The sequence below is a fragment of the Juglans microcarpa x Juglans regia genome, chromosome 3D, assembly GCF_004785595.1.
Source record: "Juglans microcarpa x Juglans regia isolate MS1-56 chromosome 3D, Jm3101_v1.0, whole genome shotgun sequence".
NCBI lineage: Eukaryota > Viridiplantae > Streptophyta > Magnoliopsida > Fagales > Juglandaceae > Juglans > Juglans microcarpa x Juglans regia.
Window position 1 is genome coordinate 38,239,777 of NC_054598.1, and position 24,258 is coordinate 38,264,034.

The window sequence follows — 24,258 nt, forward strand, 5'->3', positions numbered from 1 at the left end:
AGTATTTGAATTTTAAATACTTGATAAATAGTCTAACAACAACAGTGAGTTAGTTGTTCTATTTTTACCAGTGATGTATATAAATTCATCTGTGTATACGTTCAAAGCAGTGGAAATACACTTTAGTACAATCTCTCTCATTTTTCTACATGGTATCAGATTTAGCCAACTAACCTACATCTTTCCATGTTCTCTCTTTCCTCAACTATTTTAGACCACTCCTCTTCTGGTATACCCTCTCTTATCACCCCACCAACTATTTAATGTCACTAAACTTTCCCATGGCAATTACCATGTCTGGAAAGCTCAACTTATTCCTTTCTTCTGTGGCCATGGTCTCTTCGGATATCTTGATGGCACCACCACAGCCCCTCGTAAATACGTTGATTTTACTAACCCTGAATCTCATGTCAGTTCAATTATCCCGAACCCTCTCTATGAAAATTGGCTTCGACAAGATACTATTATCCTTACTGTTCTCTTCTCTACCATTACTAAAATAACCTTGGTTCAGGTTGTCTCTCACACTATCTCTACTAGTGTCTGGCAAGCACTTGAAACATCTTTTTCCTCTCAATCACGAGCCCATGTACTTTAGTTATGCACTGATCTTGCTAATGCTTGCAAGGGTGCTCTTTCTGCTACTGACTATTTTATGCAGATTAAAAGATCCGCTGATGAACTCGCTGTTGCAGGGCAGTCACTTACATGTGATGAGATCGTCACATACCTTCTTACAACGTGTAACGCACCGAATAGCTCAATGGATAGCTTTACAATAGTTGTAGGGAAGTATTCGACAGCGGGAATGAGGCCCCACAAGGTTTTTCTTTAGTAGAAAATAAGAATGGTTATCGATCTACCTAGTTGAGACAACCACCTCCACAAATAATATGGATGTGTATGGTTTTTTAACTCCTTGACTAATCCCACATCGTAGGAAATGAGAAAGGGCATGATTCAAGACATATAAAAGGGCACCAAGTCATAAGCTTAGCTAGTGACTTATGACTCTAGTAAAATTATCTTGTTGACCTTTTTTTGTAAAAGGGGAAGAGGTGTGAGTTAAGACTTCGTTTGGTTCCCAAATTCAGCTCAGCTGAATTCAGTCTAATTTTAAACTGAGTCTAACATCTAAATACTCAACTCTCAAATTACTAAACTCATTCCAACTCAAAACTTTATTACACGTGGGACCCACAACCTTTTTCAATTTCCCATAAAAAGTATTAAATTCATCTTAACATCCAAACACACTTTAAACTCAGTTTAGATGGGTCACACATAACTCCATCTACTACTCAACTCACTACTATTCATATAAAACTCAACTCAGCTCAGACCAGCTCAACATCCAAATGTAACCTAAAGTTTGCTAGTAGGGGAGTTTTGTGGGTGTCCTTAGGGTAAGGAGAAAAATTGTGTGATTGTAATATTTTTTCACATAGTGGATTTTCTTCTCTTGGTCTTGTGGTTTTTCTTCTGTTTTGGGAGTTTACAATGTAAATTCTTGTGTTGTTATTATTTCTCTATTTTTCTTGATATTCCTAAAAAATGTGAATCATGTGGGGTGAATTTGGGAGGTCCAAATTCTCAACAAGTGGTATTAGAGCCACTAGGTTCTTTTGGTGGGATGTAGCTTTGGTGTGGTAGTGTGGATACTTACGGTCTAAGGAGGTTCTATCTAGGAGATTGGAATTTAAGCAGACCATTGTGACCTTTCAATCTTTCCTGGGAACCTTGAAGTTATGTCTAGGAAAAGAGAATCTTTCTTGGGAACTTACTTATTGAGTACTGTTCATTTTTACGGTAAAATTCATCGAGACAATGTCAAAAAGTAGAAGTTCAAATCCGATCAGATTTAAGGTGAATAAATTTGATGGGGAATCAATTTTGGCTTGTGGCAAATTCAAGTCAATGATGTTTTGATTCAATCAGGATTGCACATAGGCATTGGTTTGGCATTGATGCAAGGTGTGTGATGGAAATTCATGTTGATGGCTGATGAACTTTCAGGAAAGCCAAACGTAGAAGTTACACCATAATTTTCAGCAAAGTTATTTTCGACATGGGTCGAAGTGAAATGTTTGTAATTAGTTTATTCTGAGTGTGTATGCTTTTATGGTGGAGAATGATAATGGAAGCTGTGAAGATCTTTCAAGATGTAGCGTGGTTGTAGGACCAGCCAAAGTCATAAAGTAGAGATTGTTAGATTTTTTTTGCTCCTTGGCTAATCTCACATCGGAGGGAAATGAAAAAGGGACATGGTTCAAGGCTTATAAAAAGGAGGCTTAACCTTCTTGATTAAGTGCACCAAGTCATAAGCTTAGCTAGTAACTTGTAACTCTAGTAAAAATTTTCTGTTGGCCTTTTTTAGTAAAAGGGGAAGAGGTGTGAGTTTAAGTTTGCTAGTGGGGAAGCTTTGTGAGTGTCCTTGGGGTGAGGAGAAAAATTGTGTAATTGTAATAATTTTCACATAGTAAATTTTCTTCTTTGCGTCTGGCGGTTTTTATTCTATTTTGGAAGTTTTCTATGTAAATTTTTGTGTTGTTATTATTTCTCTATTTTTCTTGATATTTCTCTAAAGGATGAATCCTATAGATGAATTTAAGAGGTCCAAATTTCCAAGAGGATAACATACCATTAAAACTAACCATTTTATTATGGCATGACATAATTCATACTCTTGGTTTGATTGGTTTAAATATTCTTGATTTGTGACGATCGATACAAGAGAATTTCAAACTATTTCTAACCTTTAATTCTCTATTCAGCCATTTCTTTCTAAACAATTTGAGAGCCATCCATTCACCAAGTTCTCATTAATCACTGACCCATAAAGAGATGGGGTTTTACAAATTCTTCATAAGTAGTGTTACAATGATTGAAGAAAAAGGTTACTATTTATATATATATATATATATATATATAAAGGTGTGGGAGGTTTCAAACCAAGTTTTTTATTTGAGTTTTGTTACGTACAAATAAGTTTGGATACCAATTTGTATATTAATATTGTTGCATTCATATTCTAAATTTAAATTAGTATTGTTTTTAATAAAATCTACTTTCTGATCAATCATATTAAATGAGTGCATGTATTAGTGCGCAGAATTGCTTATAATTAAATTTTTCCTTTCTTATTTAGATAATTGGGTCATATGCCATCAGGCATCAAGCTCTTGGCAAGAAGATTTTTACTATTGTTAACTAGCCATCGAAAGGTATTAAAGGGACTATTTTCCGGCTTACCTTGCATCAAGTATTCATGACAAATCACAAGTAACCCACGTCTAAAGGTTACGATGCAGTCTATAAAACTTATTAAGTATAATCAATAAGGTGACATAATTGAGTTGTTAACGCGTCTCTAAAAGCACGTGATTATACTCAATCATGATCATTAAATTGATATAAATTAAATTTATGTGCAAAGACCCATTTAGAATTTACGTAATTCTATTATTTTACAACATTGAAATTTAAATACTATATAAATGTTTATAGTCTCCACATCCGATACACTCTTGACTCATATTTATCACATTGCAATGAGATATTATGGAAAGAGGGAATATTAGATATAAAAGACCAAAATGTCGCACTCTTCTTTTTCCAATAGCTGCAAATGCACTCTCTATCAAGTTTTTACAACGCTTGACATGTAGTTTCAGCCTATTAGAATACTTCAAATCCAACACATGATGAAATGTATAACTAAAAAATAATGATTATAGGCATAATAATAATCCATTATTATGTCTTCAATTTTATTTTTTTTAAAAAAGATTTATTTATTTTGGACTTATTTAAAGTTAAAGTTAAAATGTAATGTTTTTTAAAAGAAATAAATAAGAAAGAAAAACAAATGGTAAGGCATTGAAATTTTTATAAACGTATGAGGGAGTTTTCAGCAAAATTGGTAAAGTTTCTGGAACCATCTGCTAAGGTTAAACCCTCGTCACGAAGCAAAGACTAACTTCGAACTTCTGAGCGATTCAACTCATTCGAGTTCTTTCGCTAGCTTGCACTCGTACAGTCTTGAGTATGGCAATAATTTCCGATTTCCAAGATGAGCAAGAGAACGCCAAACCTTCCTCGTCGGCGGCCAGAACGATATCGTTTAGTGCGACCTTGGATCCGTCAAGCCCACTAGGTTTTGTGGAGAAATTTTTCGACTTTCTCGCCGAAGAAAGCGACTTTCTTGATAGGGGCTCGGCAGCGGCGGAGATCGAATCGGCGGTAAGGGCGGCTAAGGAGAAGAGGAGGAGGAAGAAGAAGGCGGAGGCAGAGGCGGAGGAGAGGAGGAGAAAAGAGGAGAAGGCGGCGATGGAAGTGGAGAGGGAGGGAGAGAAGAAGGTAGTGAAGGAAGAGAAGGTAGAGGCGATGGAGGTGGAGAAGACGGAGGAGAAGACCGGTGTAAGAGGTACGGTTGTTCCTGAAAACAAGATTTAACAATTAAGTAAAGGACAATTCCCAGGGAAAAAAAAGTAATGCTAGCTGAAAGCATGTGGCATTCTTGCACTCGTCTAATCCCATATAACAAATTCTCGCAACTATTAGGAATGCGTGTCTTACTAATTGCAGGGATTTCCCTTTATAATGGTTTTTCCTATTATTTACATTATAAATTGTTTGTCCTTGCCATGGGAGTGTCACAAAATGAAGTATTTTAAGTGATTGAAAGTGGTTTGTCTCTTTTGCAAGGTTGATTTAGTGGTGTTCATTCCAGATTCGGATTATCCACGATGAATAATCTCTTCTTCATATCGTCCCTATAATCATGAAAAATGTTTTATGGGTGCATCCAACTTTTTTTAATTTATTTCATGTTTGAAATGCGTCAGTTCCAAATAGTGGCAATGGCCTTGATCTGGAGAAATACTCCTGGACACAAACCCTGCAGGAGGTCACCGTAAATATTCCAGTGCCTACTGGAACTAAATCAAGATTTATTGTGTGCGATATAAAGAAGAACCATCTGAAAGTTGGACTCAAGGGCCAGCCTCCTATAATTGATGTAAGTCTGCTTGCAGGCTTGTCTCTCATGTGCTAGCATTTGTCGGATACGCTGTTTCTTTCTAATATGCTGCATTCAGCTTATTTTTGCTTTGGCTCATCTACTTGGAATGCTTGCAGGGGGAGCTTTATCAGCCTATCAAGCCTGATGATTGCTATTGGAGCATAGGTACCGTATATTATCATTCACATACGTGCATGAACGAGTTGAGAATTTTAATTTGATTAGTCTACGTAGAATAATTGCAAGTTGAGTAAATGCACGAATGCAAGATACTGGTGGGAATTTCTTGGTATAAGCACAAAAAATATGACAATTAATGGTTTAAAAAGATAATATCATTTGCATGCATGGGGGTGTTTTGACAGAGTTTAGTCCTACCTTTTTTACTGTTGCTTAACATACGTGAAATAAATTTCCAAGTAGCTCAATAAATTCCCGTGTTACAGAGGATCAGAATGCCATATCTATCCTTTTGACCAAGCACAACCAAATGGAGTGGTGGAAATCTGTGGTGAAAGGTGATCCTGAAGTCGATACTCAGAAAGTTGAACCTGAGTCCAGCAAGTTATCTGACCTGGATCCAGAGACACGGCAGACTGTCGAAAAGATGATGGTAAATCATTAATGCTTTATTACTTCTTTAGCCATTGGCTGTCATTTCCTTATTACTTATTTTTGCAAGTGTGTTGGCATGTTTGTTGTCGGTCATTCAAACGATGGTTACTAAAAGGAGTTTTAAATGAAGTCATTTTGGTTTTTCAATACCTATATAAGTATTTTTATTGAATTTGCAATAAAAAAAAAATTGTGAAAAACACACTTAACCCCCTCAAAACAACACTACCACTTTTGACATAAATCACAAAACTGTTAAAAGTTGTCACTTTATTCGCAGACTTTGCAATTTACCCCCTTTGTTAAGATCTTAGTGTTATGAATAATGAAAAATAAACTCTTTATTAAGATCTTAATGTTAATGATTGATGGATCTACCCACCCGTGGGTAGCCCAAGTGGTAAGGGCAAACTTGTATGCATGAGCCCCATATCACAGGTTTGATTCCCCTTGGGATCAAATCGCGATTTAAGTGGGAGGCTATGAAGGTGGGTTGTTGTGCTAGTCTCCCCAAGGGTTTAGGCTCCATGGGTGAGTCTTAAGGGCTCTGCCATGGGGTAGGCCCCCACACCCCCCCCCCCCCCCACCCAACGCGCGCGCGCATGTCCCATCATAAAAAAAAATGAATTATGGATCCAACTCTTACTATTGTGCCACGTCCCCTATTTTTCATCAATCATAATGCTAAGATCTTAACAAGGGGGTAAATTGCAAAGTTTGGGAATAAAGTGACAACTTTGATAGTTTGGTAAGCATATGGCAAAAGTAGTAGTAGTTTGAGGGAGTAATGTGTAATCTATAAAAACTTAATTTTTTCCAATTTCGATTTGTGGTATTTGAAAAAATTTCGATTTGTGGTATTTCGTTTGGACAGAGTAATGATTTAGGTATCAAATTAATTGGTGGTACCTTGGGTAGGGAAATTCAATGTGTTCAGTGTATCTTCTGGCCTAGCCTCGGTTGTTTACAGGTAATAGTGGGTATGGTTTTTTATGTAAAGATTCCGGTTTTTTTATCGAGGGTATCAGATTATTGTTGGTGCATTGAGTTGAGGAATGTAGAATATCATATAAAATATGTTCCGATGAAAACCTAGGTGCTCAAGTTATTATCTGGCTTTTTATAGAGTTTCTGGAACTATTTCTTGGGGAAGCAAATTATAGGGTGGCATATAATCTAGCTCTAGCTGCCCTTGCTTGAGGTAAAGACTTGGAATTTTCTGGTGCTCCAGAAGTTGGGCGCTCTGTTTGCTCTTGCATTGAGACACTTTTATCTTCATGCTCTGCCCCTCATTTGCAAAATCTGGTTGGCGTCCATGTTTTGCTCTTGATGATTGGTTTGTGATCCTGGAATTTTCTTGTGCTTTTTGTCCAGTTCGATCAGAGGCAGAAGTCTATGGGCCTCCCAACTAGTGATGAAATGCAGAAACAGGAGATTCTGAAGAAATTCATGGCTGAGGTAAATACTTCAAGCTAGCATATACTCAGTTATGTTAAATTCCTCTCAATAGTAACTTTGTTGAGGCGCTGATAACTAATCTGATGTGCTGCAGCATCCAGAGATGGACTTCTCAAGGGCAAAGATAGCATAAATGGGGTTGTTTCGGTTACTGATCCCTTTTTTTGTTGAACTGTAATTTACTTTTGCTCTTCTCAGTTATATGTTGGTGCTTTTTTGGTTAAGTCATGGAGTCGGATAGTTTCTTACAAGATGTAAAGGAATTTGATCTCTCTTTGCTCTATTGGTACAGAGTGAATTATGGGATAATTTATCGGTTTCTCATTTGGCACGTCCCACCGTTCTTGGCATATGCCGCCTTGGATGTCCCTTTTTTTTAATTGTACCGAGCAACCTAGGATGTCCTTTCTGTTTGTGGAGTCATTGGAGGTATTGGAAGTTTAGAACTGGTACGGCCTTGCTTTGGAGTTTGTGATTCTGAGCCTCATGGTCGTGGATTGAAAACAGGAAAAAAGAGGGCCAATTATTCAGACCTACTAACATTTGTCATCACATGAATCAATTTACTTGAAAAGAGAGGGCCAAGTTTAGATGTTGATCGGACAGTAGAAGTGTTCGAGTTCATGTTTAGACCTTAAGATTTTTAAGACACGAAAGTAGAGATGCTTGCTACTAAGATGGGATCCGTAAAGATGGCGGTTCAGCCTGTGGATAGCCTAGAAGATTAGGCTTGTAAGATTGGGCACAGGGTTCATTTCCAAACTTTGGACAAGCTCGGGCCTGATTTTTAGTGGCCCGGTCTTGCCTCCGGATACCAGTCTTCTCTAGCAATTTTAATTAGCTTTTAAGAGGGGAAGAATCGTGTAATTAGAGCTACGAGTAAGATGGATGTTGCCAAAATCTGGCCTGAGCTATGTACTAATATGATACTACAGATTCATTATTAGGACAACTCTACACTTATTATAAGATAACAAATAAATATAAAACATTTTACATTTTGGACCCAAAAGTATAAGAGTAGTACTATATGTACTTACAATTGTATTTTTATTTTTACTTACAAGATGTATTTTATTAGTTTTTGTTTTAAATTCAAATTTTGAATTTTAAATTTTAAGATTTTTAATGTATTAATAACTAATATGTGGAGAAGAAGAAGTAAGTTCTTTAACATGTACATTTTTTTTTCCATTTTGGTCTTATTTCCTTTTCTGTTTCTTGAAAAGAAGGTTTATAACATTCAAGAACGTGGGGGTAGTTGTTCGAGTTTGGCATTGAAAAATCCCGGTCCTTAGTGCGTTTTTGTGCAGAAGATCATAATATCATCATATTCTTTGGCAATGCCCTGAAGTTAGGGTGCTGCTGAAAGACAGTGCACTTTGTTCATTTGCAGGTGACCAAATAAAATATTATAGGCCATTTACCCATCATGTTACTATGCAAAATCATTTCCCCATATTGTCTCCGAAAATGGTCCATTGTGTGGCACTGTAGCATGGGTGTCTGTCTCTGAAGTAGGTATCCCAATGACAAGATTGCAATCGACAAAAACACCTTTCACTTCTAATCTGCATAATGGAACCAATCTCTGACACGTGCCTACAAATGACAATTGAGTCACTCTCACTCACACTCTTCTCCATAAAAAGGTGGTGGGTTCAGCTGGGGCACACCCCAATTGTCTTGTTCTGGTGCAGGTCTATACCATTTAGCTCAAAGCCAAGAAAATGACTCCGGTTTTGCATCAGCCTTATTCTAGAGCCTACGTATATTTTCTTTAGCCTTCGAAGAGATGGACTTAAAATAGGGGATGACCTAACTCACAACTTGTACTGTAGTCTGCACTTACTTAAACGTCTGATGTTGCATTTTGAGATTTCTGTACATAACACTGCTTTTGGAGGTCTATAAGATAACTATTTAAACAAGCTGGCCGGGTGTTGATGACATGGTTTTTGTTTTCATATATTGAAAATGCCATCCTTTTCTTGTTAACGACAAGCTGGCATAGACGACAATTCATATCAATGTAGCCTCACTTGAATGAAACCAGTAAGACAATGGGGGAAAGACAGACACAGACTAAGCAAAAGTAAGAAAGAAAGAAAGTGGAAGATACAGGAATTAAACATACAAGAAAGATCATGTACAGCAGAAAGCCTGCAAGGACCCAACACTTATCCTATACAGAACGAGACCTCCAACAAACTTACACTTGATTGATTGTTTCAAATATTTTAATATGATCATATATCCAAGTTTGTCCATTATTTCACGCGATAAGTTTCCATGCACATACATTATAATTATTAATGTATTTTGCGTTTCAATAAATACATGACTTGCAAATATCATATAATGTGATGCCGGACTTTGAATATGCTATATATGAAATTCTTATTATATGATTATATTTTGCAATATATTGCTAGCTCTAGCTAGAGCTCTTTCTTTCTGGTCCCATACAAGATTTTTTACATTGACCGCGAAAAGAGTACTGATGATCTTGCAGATCAGCACTAGCAATTCTAGCAAAGGATTGCTCATTATAATTGATATATATAGAAGAAAATAGTTATAGAATTTGAAGCAAGTTTTATGATCATTATAATTAAGAAGGTGATATAATAGGGGGGGAAAAGCTAATCTGGATAGGTATCCCATCCCACAATCATCATCATCTTAGTCGTGACCTGAAATCATTGATCTGCTATATACATACATATATATATATATATATATATACATACATATATATGATAGGGAACGTGCTGGGCATATTCTAGGATTTTTCTGGGGCAGATTTTGGATTAGAAGCTGTGTGCATAATGAATAGCCTTATGCGCACTAAGATCTTATTTTATTGGGGTAACATGATTTTTGTTGTTTTCAACTAACTTTATTCGTCATCTCCACATCACACGTCATATATAATTTTTTATTTTTTTCTCTTATCAAATATATTGTGTATGAATAATTAATAGAGAACTCGATTAGTTTCAGAAGAATAAAATTAAAATAAATTTAAAATAAATAAAAATAAATATGATGTGCGAGAATGATAATAATGATGAGTACCAAACCTACAATTTCAGCCACTGGTGCATTAGAATTCATTTAGTGTCGCATTCGGCTCTATCTGTGAAAATGAAACAAGCAGAAGAAAAAGAAAACAGTCTTTAGATTACCAAGAGCAAGCACTTTTTTTACCAAATACGACTGATACACTTTTTAGATTTTATTCATAGGGATCTGCTCTGAGATATCAGACTGCACATCTCATGGGTTGATACTTCTTAGAAGATAATTAAGTCAATATTATAATTAAAGAGGATAAAGATCATTTCTTCCTCTCAAACAGTGCTACTTTAGATCTTATGTATAAATTTACCGCTCCGTCTTTAAGCTTTTAACAAAACGCAGTTCTTAACAGTGCGCATGCACCTTCCTTCTTTTCTGTTATGCAGCAATTTTTCTATAGAGGCCAACTTTTATATCCGACGAGATGTTTATGTAAAATAAAAAAAATATTATAAAATTATATAGTACAAAAATATATATTTTTAAAGCCAATATATATTGACTTGTTTAGAAAATAAAAAGAAAATTACTTATATATAATAAAAAAAATACTGACTTACACGTAAGAAAGGATGTTGAAAAATAATTTCATATTGCTTGTGGATAAGTTATTGGACATATTTATAAGGAATGAACAATATTCTCTTATAAAATCGATTTTATGAGATGAATTAAGTCGTGAATTTTTTCAATTTTTAAAACCAATATATATATTGGCTTGCTTAGAAAATAAAAAGAAAACTACTTATATAATATATATATATATATATATATATATATAAGTAGCATGCAGTAGTACCATATATTGCGAATCACTTGTATGCGAAGATTAATTAGTAACTAGTCATAAGGGACCCTAACCTAACCTAATTTCCAAAGTTCTTTCCCTTTTTTTTCCTAAGAAAGTTTTATGACAAAATTAATTAATTAATAGCAAAATATAGATGATCAACTGTTCTTATATATAATTATGAGAAGCGAGTTAAACATGAAATTTGTAACCTTCAAAACGTCCAAAAGACAATTGTGTGAAATGATATCTTATCCCACGCTTGGTCCGGTACTGATCAATGCATATAATAAGGACAACACCATATGTTGACAATTAATAAGATTTTGGCTAATGATGTACATTTCCAAACAAGGTCTATCTTAATTTAGAGCATGAAACATATAATAAATATATAATTCAATTCATCATCTGGTAATTAGTCATGTTAAACCAAATTAAAGCAGGTCCATCCATGAATGTGACATTAATAAGAGTAATTTTACGTACAATCGTGAAGTATATAAACAGTGCGTAATTGTTTTGAAAAAAAAATAAAATCTACTATTAAAAAAATAATTTTTTTATATGAGTCTCATATTTTATTTATTTTTTTCAAAACGATTATACAACGGTTGCATAATTCATAATTTCAAATATCTTTACTGTATTAATAAATATTGCCAATTAATTCAGGTGGACATGATGCATGCATGCATCAGATCTGATATATATGCCATGCATGTATATATGCATCCGGCCCACTTGACCCCTTAATCTTCGTATATATCTGTAATTAAGTAATAGTGGATGATGATCTACACCGACCCGCTAATATAAGAAAATTATTTATTTATGACTAGTTATTTTTAATAAAATAATTATTTACAATTAAAATGAGTATTTTCGTCGCAAATAATTTTTTTTTATTACAAAAAATGTCATAAATATCTGTTTTTCTTGTAATGCATATTAGACCAGTCCTAATACCTCCATATATATATAGTGCATGCAGTTGTTTATATATAATTTTCTTCCATATATCACGTCTGAGATAGAGTTAGATCGAGTCATGTACTAATCAAAGCGATCGATCGAGATAATATGTAGTAAAATTATTCACAAGATATTCTTGTAATCAAGAACGGGATATAATTAGGGATCTTCTGGGGGCCAAATTAACTAGCCGCCCGGCCCCTAGCTAATTAATTTAAGACAATTAAGGGGTGCTCGTGATCCAGATCTGGGTCTGTTTTTGGGATCCGTCTCTGAAAGCAAGTGATCTTCCATAAATAAATATTAATAACACTCTCGAGTACTGATCCACACATATGATATTATATAGCTAGATAGATATAATTAGGCTGATCATCACTAGCCAGATAGCTAAAAACAATCTTATTGATCATATGATTATTTTATATTTTTAAATGGATCGATGGATTTGAAATAGATAACGCATGCAGTATACTATACATGAAAACTTTGTCATGTTTTGACGAACTTGAAGGGAAGGGATGGGATGGGATTGGATTTGACCTGACCTGACCTCACCTGACTCAAATGTGGCTGGAAAACGATTTATCCTTCAATATAAACCAAGGATCAGCTAGCTAGCTCTAGTACGTAAAACTAGAAACAATGGGTTTGGTGTGAAAGTGGCTCATGGACCATGCATAACACCAAAAAAAGCTCTTCTAGCAGCTGGAAAAGCTAGCTAGCGATACCCTGAAATGAAAGATAGAGAATTTTATGCCGAGAAAAGTAATACTAATGTGTCTATTTCTGAATATAATTTATAATTTATTTTACTAATAAATCATTGATAAAAAAATTAATTAATTAATATGATTAGACATGATTAAATGTTTGTAGGAGCATGATATGTCAAATCACCATACCTTTGTTTTCTCCACTAAGCCACTCAACATTCTATTGGATAGTGATTCCATCACGAGTACTACTACCTGTCCATTTTACGAATTTTTCCATTGCATCCATATATGTCAAGTGCGATCGATGTGAACATTTTTCCCCGAAAAAATGAAAACTTATTTAGCGAAAATTCTCGGCTGTCCAGTTTTTATGTCAGTGCTACTCAATCCTGGCCGCATGCAAAATGCCAAAACTGGTAATTCATTGGTTGCCAATTTTTTGATCTGTCATATAAACCGCATGTCAATATAATTAGATAATAAGATGAGATGATTTTAAATAAATTAAATAAAATATTATTAAAATATTATTTTTTTAATATTATTATTATTTTAAAATTTAAAAAAATTAAACTGCTTATTATATTTTATGTCGAAATTTAAAAAAATTATAATAATAAAATGACGTGAAATGTTTTCTATTCCAAACGAGTCCTCAGACTCATCCTCATTTCAAAGTGACCCTTTTATTCGCATGCTGCATGCAGCCTTTGCTTGTTGTAAAAGGATTAGTTAAATATACTCATGCACATGAATCAACCATTGTTCGATCGCATGTTAATAATTTCTATACATATGATCCATGAGAAACTGCATATATAATCTCGTTCCTGTTGCAGACTTAGATCAGGAAAATACAGGTAGGAGCTAGAGATCATATTCTAGCTAGCTACGTACCACCTCAGTTTCAAACCATTAAAAAAACACCAAGTTTGAATGACAAAAGACAAAAGGAGTAGGAGTAGGGCTTAAGAGGTACTACTTTCTCCATTAATTTCGCTGGAGCTAGTACTTTTCTAAGTTCGTACGTAGTTGCAAATTCAATTAACTAGGCTTTCAAATTACTTTCTCCCTTGCTTTTTGCTCACTACGAGCAATAAAGGAAAGTGGGAAAAGGTTTGGAATATTGATTATGACATGCATACGTAAAGTAAGCATCAAAAAATTTATTCAAAACTACTAATATATATATATAGGGCGGCTACTATACCGCTCCATTTTGACTGCTGAGCATACCGCCCAGCATAACATTTTTTTTTTTTTTTACATTTTTTTAACATATTTAAATATATTTAAAAAAATAAAAAAAATACACTAATATACTTAAAATCACTTTTTTAACTATTAAGTAAAAATAAAATAAAATAAAAAAATAAATTTTAATTAAGAGTCAAATAAAGGTATCAAATTAAAGAGGTAAAATAGACTTTTTCATATATATATATATATATATATATATTAAAGCTAATTAATTGGTATTATGGAAGGATCCATCGCTTTGAGATTTACTGTTTACATGATAGAGCTGCAGGAGAAGATTATGAGTGGCAGCCCTTGCTTTTGTCAATGTCAACTCTGGTTAAAAAACTTAAAACGCCACTCTCAAAACCCTCCTCTCTCACACATCATTTCGAGTTTACCTCCAAAAGAATCCAAAAAGAGACCTCAAGTTTGGGCCAAATAAGGGGGTGCAAGGGGGACCCATTTACCAAAGCAATTCCAATCAGAATTCATCTAAGAAGACAAACACTATGAGACAATCCACTCCAGCTGTTTTTTTTTTTTTTTTTTTTTCTTTTCTTTGTATTTTAGCACATCACTTTCCCAGTTGTTTTTCTTCTTCTCTTCTCCTCCTCTTCTTCTTCTTTTTTTTTTTTTTTTTTTTTTTTTTTTATTTTGGGTTGATCTCTTCGATCCTGGCCAAAAGTGCCTTGAATCCATTGAAAGAGAATCTTTCGAAACCTAATTAAATTGGAAATTAACTGCTGGTTTGGTTCTTTAATTGCACTCAATTCAATTAAGTTCAATTTAGATTTAGATTTTTTTTAATATCCAGACACATAACTCTCAAATCACTAAATTCATTTTAATTTAAAACATTTTTACACGTGAGACTCATAATATTTTTTAACACAACACCTCTTTACATGTAGAACTCATAACTTTTTTTTAACTTTTTATAGATACATATAAACTTATTTTAACATCCAAACACATCTAAACTTATCTTAGGTGAATCTAACAGAACTCATTCTATCATCTCAACTCACTACAATTCATAAAAAAACTCAACTCAACTCAATTTAACTCAATATCAAAACGCAACCTAAGAATTAACATATATCAATATTCATGTTCAAAAGTTCTCTTTTTTAAAAAAAAATAATAATAATAATTTAAATTAGAACCTAAATTAATGGACAAAGTCGATTGGGTGGGGGAAGTACATGCATGCTTTTTCTTTGTAAGAAAATAAAGGAATGGGGACATAGAATTAATTGTCATTTAGATGCAAAGCTTGTAAATCAAGGAATGACTAAATTCACTTAATCTCCTCCATTAACAAAATAATTTCCTTTTATATATATATATATATAGTCAACTTATAATTTATAAGTGCGAATTAAGTTGGGTTCTCAAATTCGAGTTGTTCTTTTTCATTTGATTCATTACAAGTTATACATAGTACGTGAATGAATATGAGAGCCTGGTCATAATACTTAGATAATTAGTGCAAAATCAAACACTTTAAATGATTCACATGATGATATTCCTGATCACTAGCTATGTGCATGGCGCGCAGCCTCAATGATTTTCCATGATACTCTGCAAAAACTAAATTAAAGATTGTCTTTTTCCCCTTCCTTGTCTGCTAAATTCTACTACATAAATTCGGCCGCCAAGTGTTGCGGTTGTAATCCACCACGTGTAGGCAACTTATAATGGGGGATCTGTCTATTTCCTATCGACAATCGACATCAAAAATGAATTTAATTAATGTATATATATAAATATGGAAGTTCTTGGGAGCTTCCCTTTTACAATTTCTTTTCTTTTCTTTTTACCAAATGTGGGAATTTAAGGTTTTTGTATAGTACGTCTTCACGAGACTAAGCCTGGTACTCTACACACCAGCTAACTCCTCATTTGCTCAAAAGGAAAGTGAGCGGGGCAGCACATACATATATATATATATATATATATATAAAAGAAAAGATATTTATAATTGTAAATGTACAACTGCTATATAATTATTTTAAAAAAATTAAATAAAATATAAGATTTACATAAAAAAAATTAATTTTTTAATAGTAAATTCCTACTCTTTTACATGGAGTTTACGTATTTTACAGTTGTATGTAGAATTACTCTTTATATACACATATTTTATGTATTAATGTTAAATACAATCATAAATTATATAAATACCGTACATTTATTTTAAAAATATTATGAGAAAATTAATTTTTTATGTAAGTCTTATATTTATTTAATTTTTTTAAGTGTATATTTACCTATTTTATGATTATAAAAATAATTTATTTATATTTTTTTTTTCTTATTTATATATATACTTTCTTATTTGAGGTCTTAATGGTTAAAATTCTGTCAGCCTTTTTTGCTTGCTTTACAGCCCAACTCCATGTATATATATATATAAATATTCTTCTGCATGGTGAGTATTTTCTTTCAATCTTGAAAGCTATCTGTCCTCAACAATAATTAAAATATACTGCTGCTCGTGAAAAGGAAACCTTTAGTGGGTTTTTCCTATTGGGTTTTTCGTTCACATTCCTCTCAAGATGTCGTTATTTACCAAGTCCCCCAATCCCCATTCCGGACCACTCCGCCCTCCACCCCCTTTTTTTTCATAAAAAAAATAAAAAGAAGAAGAAGAAACAAATAGTGTTTCTAAGAAACTTTTTAAACCGATTATTATATGAAAAATTTTATTTATAAGATGATGTAGATAATATATCTAATAAAATGCTTACATGGTATAATTTAATTTATAAGAAAAATTTTAAAATTTAAATTTTACAATTAATCAAATCTTACTATCTAAATGACGTGAATGTTGTGCTATACACAATGACTAGAAACTAGAATAACTTCTATCGTGTGTGTATATAGGAGGAGGAGGAGGAGGAGGAGGAGGAGGATATACATGGAAAACTAAATATTCATTTTCACCTTTATATATATATATATATATATATATATATATATATATATATAAAAGGAATGTGTGAATAAAAAGATTGGATCTCTTGGACCGAATTAATAGAAATTCGTCTTTCTAGGTTGCACTTATAAGTGCCTAGCTCGTAATGCTTACGAAAGGGTTTACTTCAACTTCTTCTCCTTCTTCTCCTCTTCCACTACTTCATTTGATGGAAAAAAATTGAATCTTTCCTTTATGCTTTGAGTTTGAGAAAGGGACAAAAGTTATAGGTAGGTTGACACTTGAAAATATATATTGTTTCTTAAAATCCAATTGCAATGTGGAGGAATAGCCCTCTCCACATTGACAGAGAATTTGAATAATTTGATCATCATATTGGTGGACAGAATCTATATCTTTCTTTCTTCCTTTTACAGCTAATACGTACGTACTACTAATTTATCTTCTGTATTTTATTTTTTTTATTCATGCATATATGTCGTTCTTTATAACAAAGATAAACCCATGCAACCCATTGGCGTACACCTCCATCGATCTGTTGAGTCGTGATGGTTCTACTCGTCACTATCCGCATGCATGCTAGCTAGAGTTAACTTGAAAGGAGATCGAGAGGCCAAATTGGGAGCTCTCGTATTAATATTCTTTCATTGAAATACATGCATATATACATACATGTGTCGTGTGTGTATATATACACGTGTGTGTATATATATATATATATCATGGCAAATTAATTAAGGTTGATTTTGGGCGCGAACAAATTAGATATGATCTTTATCATAGAGTTATTGTTGGGAATATTTTGAATAATAAATTATCTATGTGCAAACACTTTGTAAACTAGATGATATGTAAAATAATAAGAAAAAATTAGAAAGAGAGAACCTAATGTTGAGACAAGTTGTGATAGATGCTTTCCTTAGAGTAGATTTCGTTGCCTCTAAATTTAAACATATATTAGGTTTTTTGACAATTTATTCCAAAGATACAAAAACATCAGTTCCGTTACTCTCCTTGCTAGTATGCATGCATACAAAATGAGATTCTTGAACCCGATATAAAATACTAAAAGCTAAAAAAAAAAAAAAAAAAAAAGGATAAAAAAAAAGAAGAAGAAATGTTTTTCTAATTTTGTAGAGAATTTTGAGTGAGTAAATTAATGGGTGGGATTTCCTATTTATAGAGAATGAAATGAAACTTGTGAAAAGTCATAACTAGAATGAAATGACACTTGTGAAAAATCACAACTTATATAAATAAAATTGTACTTGCGAAAAGTCACAACATATGAATGAAATGATACTTGTGAAAAATCATAACTTCTCAAATATTAAAGAATACATTGAAAATGTTTCTAATTCACCAAAAGACACAACCCTTTGTTTGGTTGGCAAGCGGTTAAGGCTCATATTCTCAAGAGGTATGCATTGATTCAAGTCACCATGGCATGCACTGATTCATTTAAATCTAGAGAACCAGACCGATACATTGAACAATGGTAATAGTTCACATTATTTTTTACTTAACATTAAATCTCTTAATCATTTTTAAGTCTAAAAACCAACAATCTCCCACTTTATTAAAATATTTTAAAAGACAAAATAAAACAAAATTTTCTTTGAGCTAAGTATTATGCATCAATAGAGGTAATTTGCGACTTTGAACGTTTACCTAATGTTAGTGTTTTCCATCTAAAAGATCCATGATGAACCAAGTCTTGAACCAAAATATTTTAACTTAGGTTTCTCTACAGCACACACATAATACGGCATATATCAGGTTCCTTTCAAGGTGGTACATAAAGGTCGTGCACCTTATCTTGGATTCATGAGCGCTATAGGGAATAGCCCAATTACCATAAACTGCGGCCCCATAGTCATACTCACATAGGGAATCCTCCAAGGGTACCTGCAATTCAATACCCCACCTTAATCTTAGACTCATTCAAAGCATTTTGTTTTTCCTTTATCATTGCATTTGTATTACTTACACCCTAGGGATGAACCTATAATAATATTTTAATAGTATGATCTAGTCACTTAAATAACTTGTTCTTCCCATTGAATATTCTTCTTGGGATCCCCAGTCAGGAATGTTGGATTACCACTACCGATGACCTAATTAATGGGTTTCAATCTCATTCCCCTTAATGTATGTATAACCTTCGACTTTTATCAGTCATTTCGTCTAAAGATCCGCTAAGTTATCTTATGAATTTACATATTCCAAAGTCAGGTATCCATTCTTTATCAGATATCTTGTCGTAGAATGCTTGATATTCAAATGTTTCCTCTTATGATTAAAGTGTTTATTATTATCAACATTGATCACAACCTAATTGCCACAAAGAACAAAAATAGTTGGCATTGATTTTTTGACTCGTGGATTTCTAATAATAAATTCTTAAATCACTCTACCTCATGTCTGGTAGTATCTAAGGCTATTAATTCGGTTTTCATAGTAGATTGTGAAATCACAATTTTCTTAGGAGATCTCCAAGTCACAACTGCTCCATCAAGAGTAAAAATATATCCACTCGTTCCCTTACGATCTACGGTGTCAGTTATGCAACTAGCATCATTGTATGCTTCTAATACAGTGGGATATCTAAAATATTGGATACTCTCAAATATTTAAGAATTATGTCCAATGCCTTCCAATGAGAATCATCAGGCCTACTAGTATATCTGTTAAGTACACTTACAACATATGAAATATCAAGTTTAGTAGAATTAGCAATATACAGTAACGTACCAATAATCTGGGAATATCTCGGTTGTGATATAGGATCTTCAAGATTCTTACTTAAATGCAAACAAGGATCAAAAGGAGTACTAATAGGTTTGCATTCAAATCTCTCAAACTTTTTAATAATCTTTTCAATATAATGAGATTAATTTATGCTAATACCATCACGATATCTCATTAATTTAATACCAAGAATTATATATGCCTCTCTCATGTCTTTCATATCAAAATTCTTATATAGAAAGTTTTTAATATCAAAAACAATATCTATATTGGTGCCAAAGATGAGAATAATATCAACATAAAGACATAGCATTACGCATCCACCATCAACTATTTTAGTATATAAATACTTATCAGATTCATTTATTTTGAAATTATAAGATACAATTATTTCATCAGATTTTTAGTGCCATTGTTTAGGAGCTTGCTCTAAACTATAGAGAGATTTAATAAGTTTACAAACTTTTCTTTCCAATCCTAGAACCACAAACCCCTCTGAATGATCCATGTATATCTCTTATTCTAGATCACCATTAAGAAATGCGATCATTACATCCATTTCTTGGACTTTAAGTTTATGGATCGCTGCTAGAGCAATTAGAACACGAATTGTGGTTATTCTAGTAACAGGAGAATATGTATCAAAATAATCAATACCCTCTCTTTGTGTAAAACCCTTTACAACCAGCATAACTTTAAATTTACAATAGTACCATCAGGTCTCAATTTCTTTTTAAAATCCACTTACATCCAATGGTTTTACATCCAGGAAGAATATCACATAAGTTCCAGGTGCCATTAGTCTTAAAAGATTCCATCTCATTAATTACTGATTCTTTCTAGAAAGCAAAATCAATGGAAAATATGACATCCTTGAAAGTCAACAGGTCTTCCTCCATAAAATAAGTATAAAAATCATGTCCAAAATTATTTTCTTTTCTCACTCGTTTTTTTCTTTTAAGTTCATTTTCTAATCCAGATACACTGTCAGGATTAGATATAATAGTAGGTTGACTATTGATGGAAGGAAAACATAATGTAGGTAAAAGGTCTTTCTAATTTATTTCTAATGTAGGGATATCCCTAGACTCCATGATGGTGTTGGGATCAATATCTTAGATTCTATAATGGTAATAGTTCACATTATTTTTTTTATAATATTAAATATTTTAAAAAATTTTGTAAGTCTAAAAACCAACCGTGATATAATATTTTTGAATCAAACCGATGAAGTAAGATATATGTATACACTAATTACATGCATGCTTTTGAGTAGAAACCAGCAAAGCTGATTAGGCCTTTGAATAGACGTCCATTGTTTTTTTTTCAATAACTTTGATCGATCGACCTTTAAATTCGGCTTATAATTATGATGGTTAACAGTACTAAACGCAATTAATGCTTTAGGGGATCAGATTAATCCGGTGCTCTCGATCGTTCGAAGTTCTTTTCAACTGTTTAATCATGATCACTATATTATATATATATATATATATATATATATATATAAAAGTTTTCCAGAGTGATCAAGACACCGGCCAGTACTAGATTTTTTCAAAAAATAATCATCTAAAAAATTGTATGTATGATCATTATATATATCATGACCTATATATGGAATAAGCTGTTCCTAATCTCGATTGTATTGAAAATTGATGGATCTATAGTATATATTTATCCACATAGTACAAAATATAATATATATATATATATAATATAGTTTGATCATTACATTTTAATTAATGTGGATTAGAATAACAAATGAAATGACTAAAACACCCGCGCGTCGGCAAGTTTTATTAATTCATTAATATGGATTATATCCTCTTTTTCTTTTATTTTCTTATTTAGTCCGCAAAGATCTAATAGGAAGTTTTGGTTATCATTTCCTATTATTTTTCAAGCGGTTGTTGTATTATTAATATTAATAATAGGAAAAATCTAATTATAAACGATTCTGCATATTAATATGCGCACTCATTCAATATGATTAGTCAGAAAGTAGATTTTATTGAAAATAGTTCTAATTTAAATTTAGAATATGAAGACAACAACATTAGTATACAGATTAATATGCAAACTTGTTTATACATAATAAAACTCTTAATAATATTGCATGATAATTTTAATTAATTAATTGGGAATTTGGGAAGAAATTAGTATTCTATTCTATTTTGGTCCCTTCGGAAACAAGATTCAAATGCCAACAATTCTAGACGCAACTTGTGGAATATTGGACGCCACCTGATGAAGACCTTACCTGCACGTTTATAAGTAATTAATGGCCGGATATTAAAGTACTATATATATATATATATATATTAATTTTATATAAAATTCGTAAACATTACATAATCATTTAAAAATGAGTGAGGTCTATTATTAAAAAATTAATTTTTTTATTTAAATTTCATATTTTATTTATTTTTTTTAAAAATAATTACGCGACGATTGTATAATTTACAATTATAAATATCTTTTTTCACACAAATATATAAATTGCAACCCTAGCCTGTTGGTGGATGTACTTTCTTTCAACTCTCAATATTCATTTGACCATCTGATGATAAGGATGGTTATATAATATATATATATATATATATATATATATATATATATATGCTTATGGTTGGAAATATAAAAAGCAAAATTCTTAAATATCTTTTATTGGATTATCAAATTTCTTTTTTTTTCTTCATGTTTTTTATTGTATTTGATCCATGTCATGTTATAGAAAAAAATAATACCAAAACTTTTAACTAAGCTCTTAAGAATGTAACACAAATAATTAAATATATCTCTTCTCATCAGTTAATTAATTTGATACAAGTGGTAATTTCAAACGTATAAACCCTTTTCTTTTAACCACGTAAGTTTTTTTTTTTCAATTTTATATATAGGTGAAAATATAATTTCTTTTGGCATACATCTATATATAGATGCGTTTTTATAATAATAAAGTAATTATATATATATATATACAATTATGAAGTGTGTAAACACCGTATAATTGTTTTGAAAAAGAGTAAGATTCATTATTAAAAAATTAATTTTTTTTACATAAGTCTTATATTCTATTCACTTTTTTTAAATCGATTACACGGATGTTACATAATTCGTGATTACAAATATCTTTTCTCAATAATTAATAATATTTTAATGCAGTGCATGTAGTTATAAATAATCCTCATAGCTCAATTAGGATCAAGAATCAACTAAAACTGTGTAACTTGTCTAGATATGTGATCTCAATTTAGTACATAAACTCGTACGAACGTAAAATTAATTAAGTCCTTCTAAGGCGGTCAATTTGCTAGGGTTTACATGGGAACTAGAAAGAGAGGCCAGTAGAGATTTAAAAAATAATAATAAAAGACGTCAAAGGCATTAGAGAAGGATTGAGAAACCCAAGAAAGAAAAATAAAATAAGTACATATGATGCTTATGTCCTAATCGATTAGTCATGCTGATACCATCGGGCAACACTCTGAATTCGTAGATAATTTGGTTTGGATGCAAAAAATATTTTATCTCATTTTAATATTATAATTTTTTTAAATTATTATATAAAATATAATAAATAATTTAATTTTTTAAATTTTAAAATAATAATAATATTAAAAAATAATATTCTAATAATATTTTATTCACCTTTTAACTTTTAACTTTTATCTCAACTCATCTAATCTTAACTCACTATCTAAATCTATAAATTATTGAAAACCAATTGATCATACCAATCAGGAGTAATCATATATATTCAGTACCCATAAAAATTAAGGACTCTGCTACACCCACATAGGATTGTTCTCATTCAAAGGGAATTTCTTTTTTGTTGTTGAATAGTAGTGAAATGAATTATGAATAGTAATGAGATTTGTAAGTTAAAGTTGATGAATAATAATGAAATAAGTTGTGAATCCAAACCGGGCCTAAATATTTTTTAAAAATATTAAAAAATTATGAAATTCATTTAAAAAAGCTTGCTTAATAATTAAGTAAAAAAATTTAAAAAAAAATTGCAATTCGTTAGAAATTTTCGGTAGGGAATAGTATTTTCCAAAAATTAATTTCATACATTTGACTTTACTTCAATGAAAACTTTCAAAATATTTTAACTTTTATCAAAGAAAAGTCCAAGTTTAGAAAAAAAATATCAATTAAAATAAATTTTTCATTAAAATTTGAAAAAAAAGGCACGAACAAAAGTTGTATTTTTAATTTTATTTTTTCTAAAAAAAGAGAGAGATTAATTACTGGATTATTTATTTGATGTTTAAGATACGTGGGAAAAAGAAAAAAAAAAAAAAAAAACTGTAATAGTGTCCAACGCGCCTCCAACCAAGCAGTGATGACTGTTGTCACTGGTGATGAGTGTGCAGTACCGACCACGGACATCTTCACAGATTTTGGTTTGGTGCAATGAAATCCATCTGTTACAAATAGCAAGATAATAGAAGTATACATCTTTGGAATACCAAAAATAAAAAAGACCAATAAATAGTATTTTAAAATAATTAAAAAAAATGATAAAAGACAGACACTGCAGTGGGCAGTGCATTATGATAATGATTGTCCTTTTTCCTAGTTTGTCCTTACTCGATTTTCTTACCTCATCACCTCCCATTTATCATATATATAAATTGAAAGCCACCCA

The 24,258-nt window shown here is 31.9% G+C and overlaps 2 protein-coding genes across 2 annotated transcripts in view; one reads left to right on the forward strand and one right to left on the reverse strand.

The window, feature by feature from the left end:
* The window catches only part of LOC121253816 (rust resistance kinase Lr10-like), a 28,344-nt gene extending 17,413 nt beyond the window's left edge, over positions 1-10,931 (reverse strand). Inside the window, exons 1-2 of the mRNA XM_041153733.1 lie at positions 10,926-10,931; positions 1,285-1,294 (exon numbers count right to left, since the gene is read on the reverse strand). The gene's annotated coding sequence lies outside the window, so the exon portion shown is untranslated. The remainder of the gene's footprint in view (positions 1-1,284; positions 1,295-10,925) is intronic.
* On the forward strand, positions 3,886-7,427 carry LOC121253820 (protein BOBBER 1). Its single transcript, XM_041153738.1, has 6 exons — positions 3,886-4,426; positions 4,848-5,020; positions 5,140-5,188; positions 5,470-5,636; positions 7,013-7,096; positions 7,191-7,427. The coding sequence occupies exons 1-6, from the start codon at positions 4,048-4,050 to the stop codon at positions 7,227-7,229; spliced, it is 891 nt and encodes a 296-aa protein (XP_041009672.1). The 5' UTR covers positions 3,886-4,047; the 3' UTR covers positions 7,230-7,427.
* Positions 10,932-24,258: the final 13,327 nt, after the last annotated feature.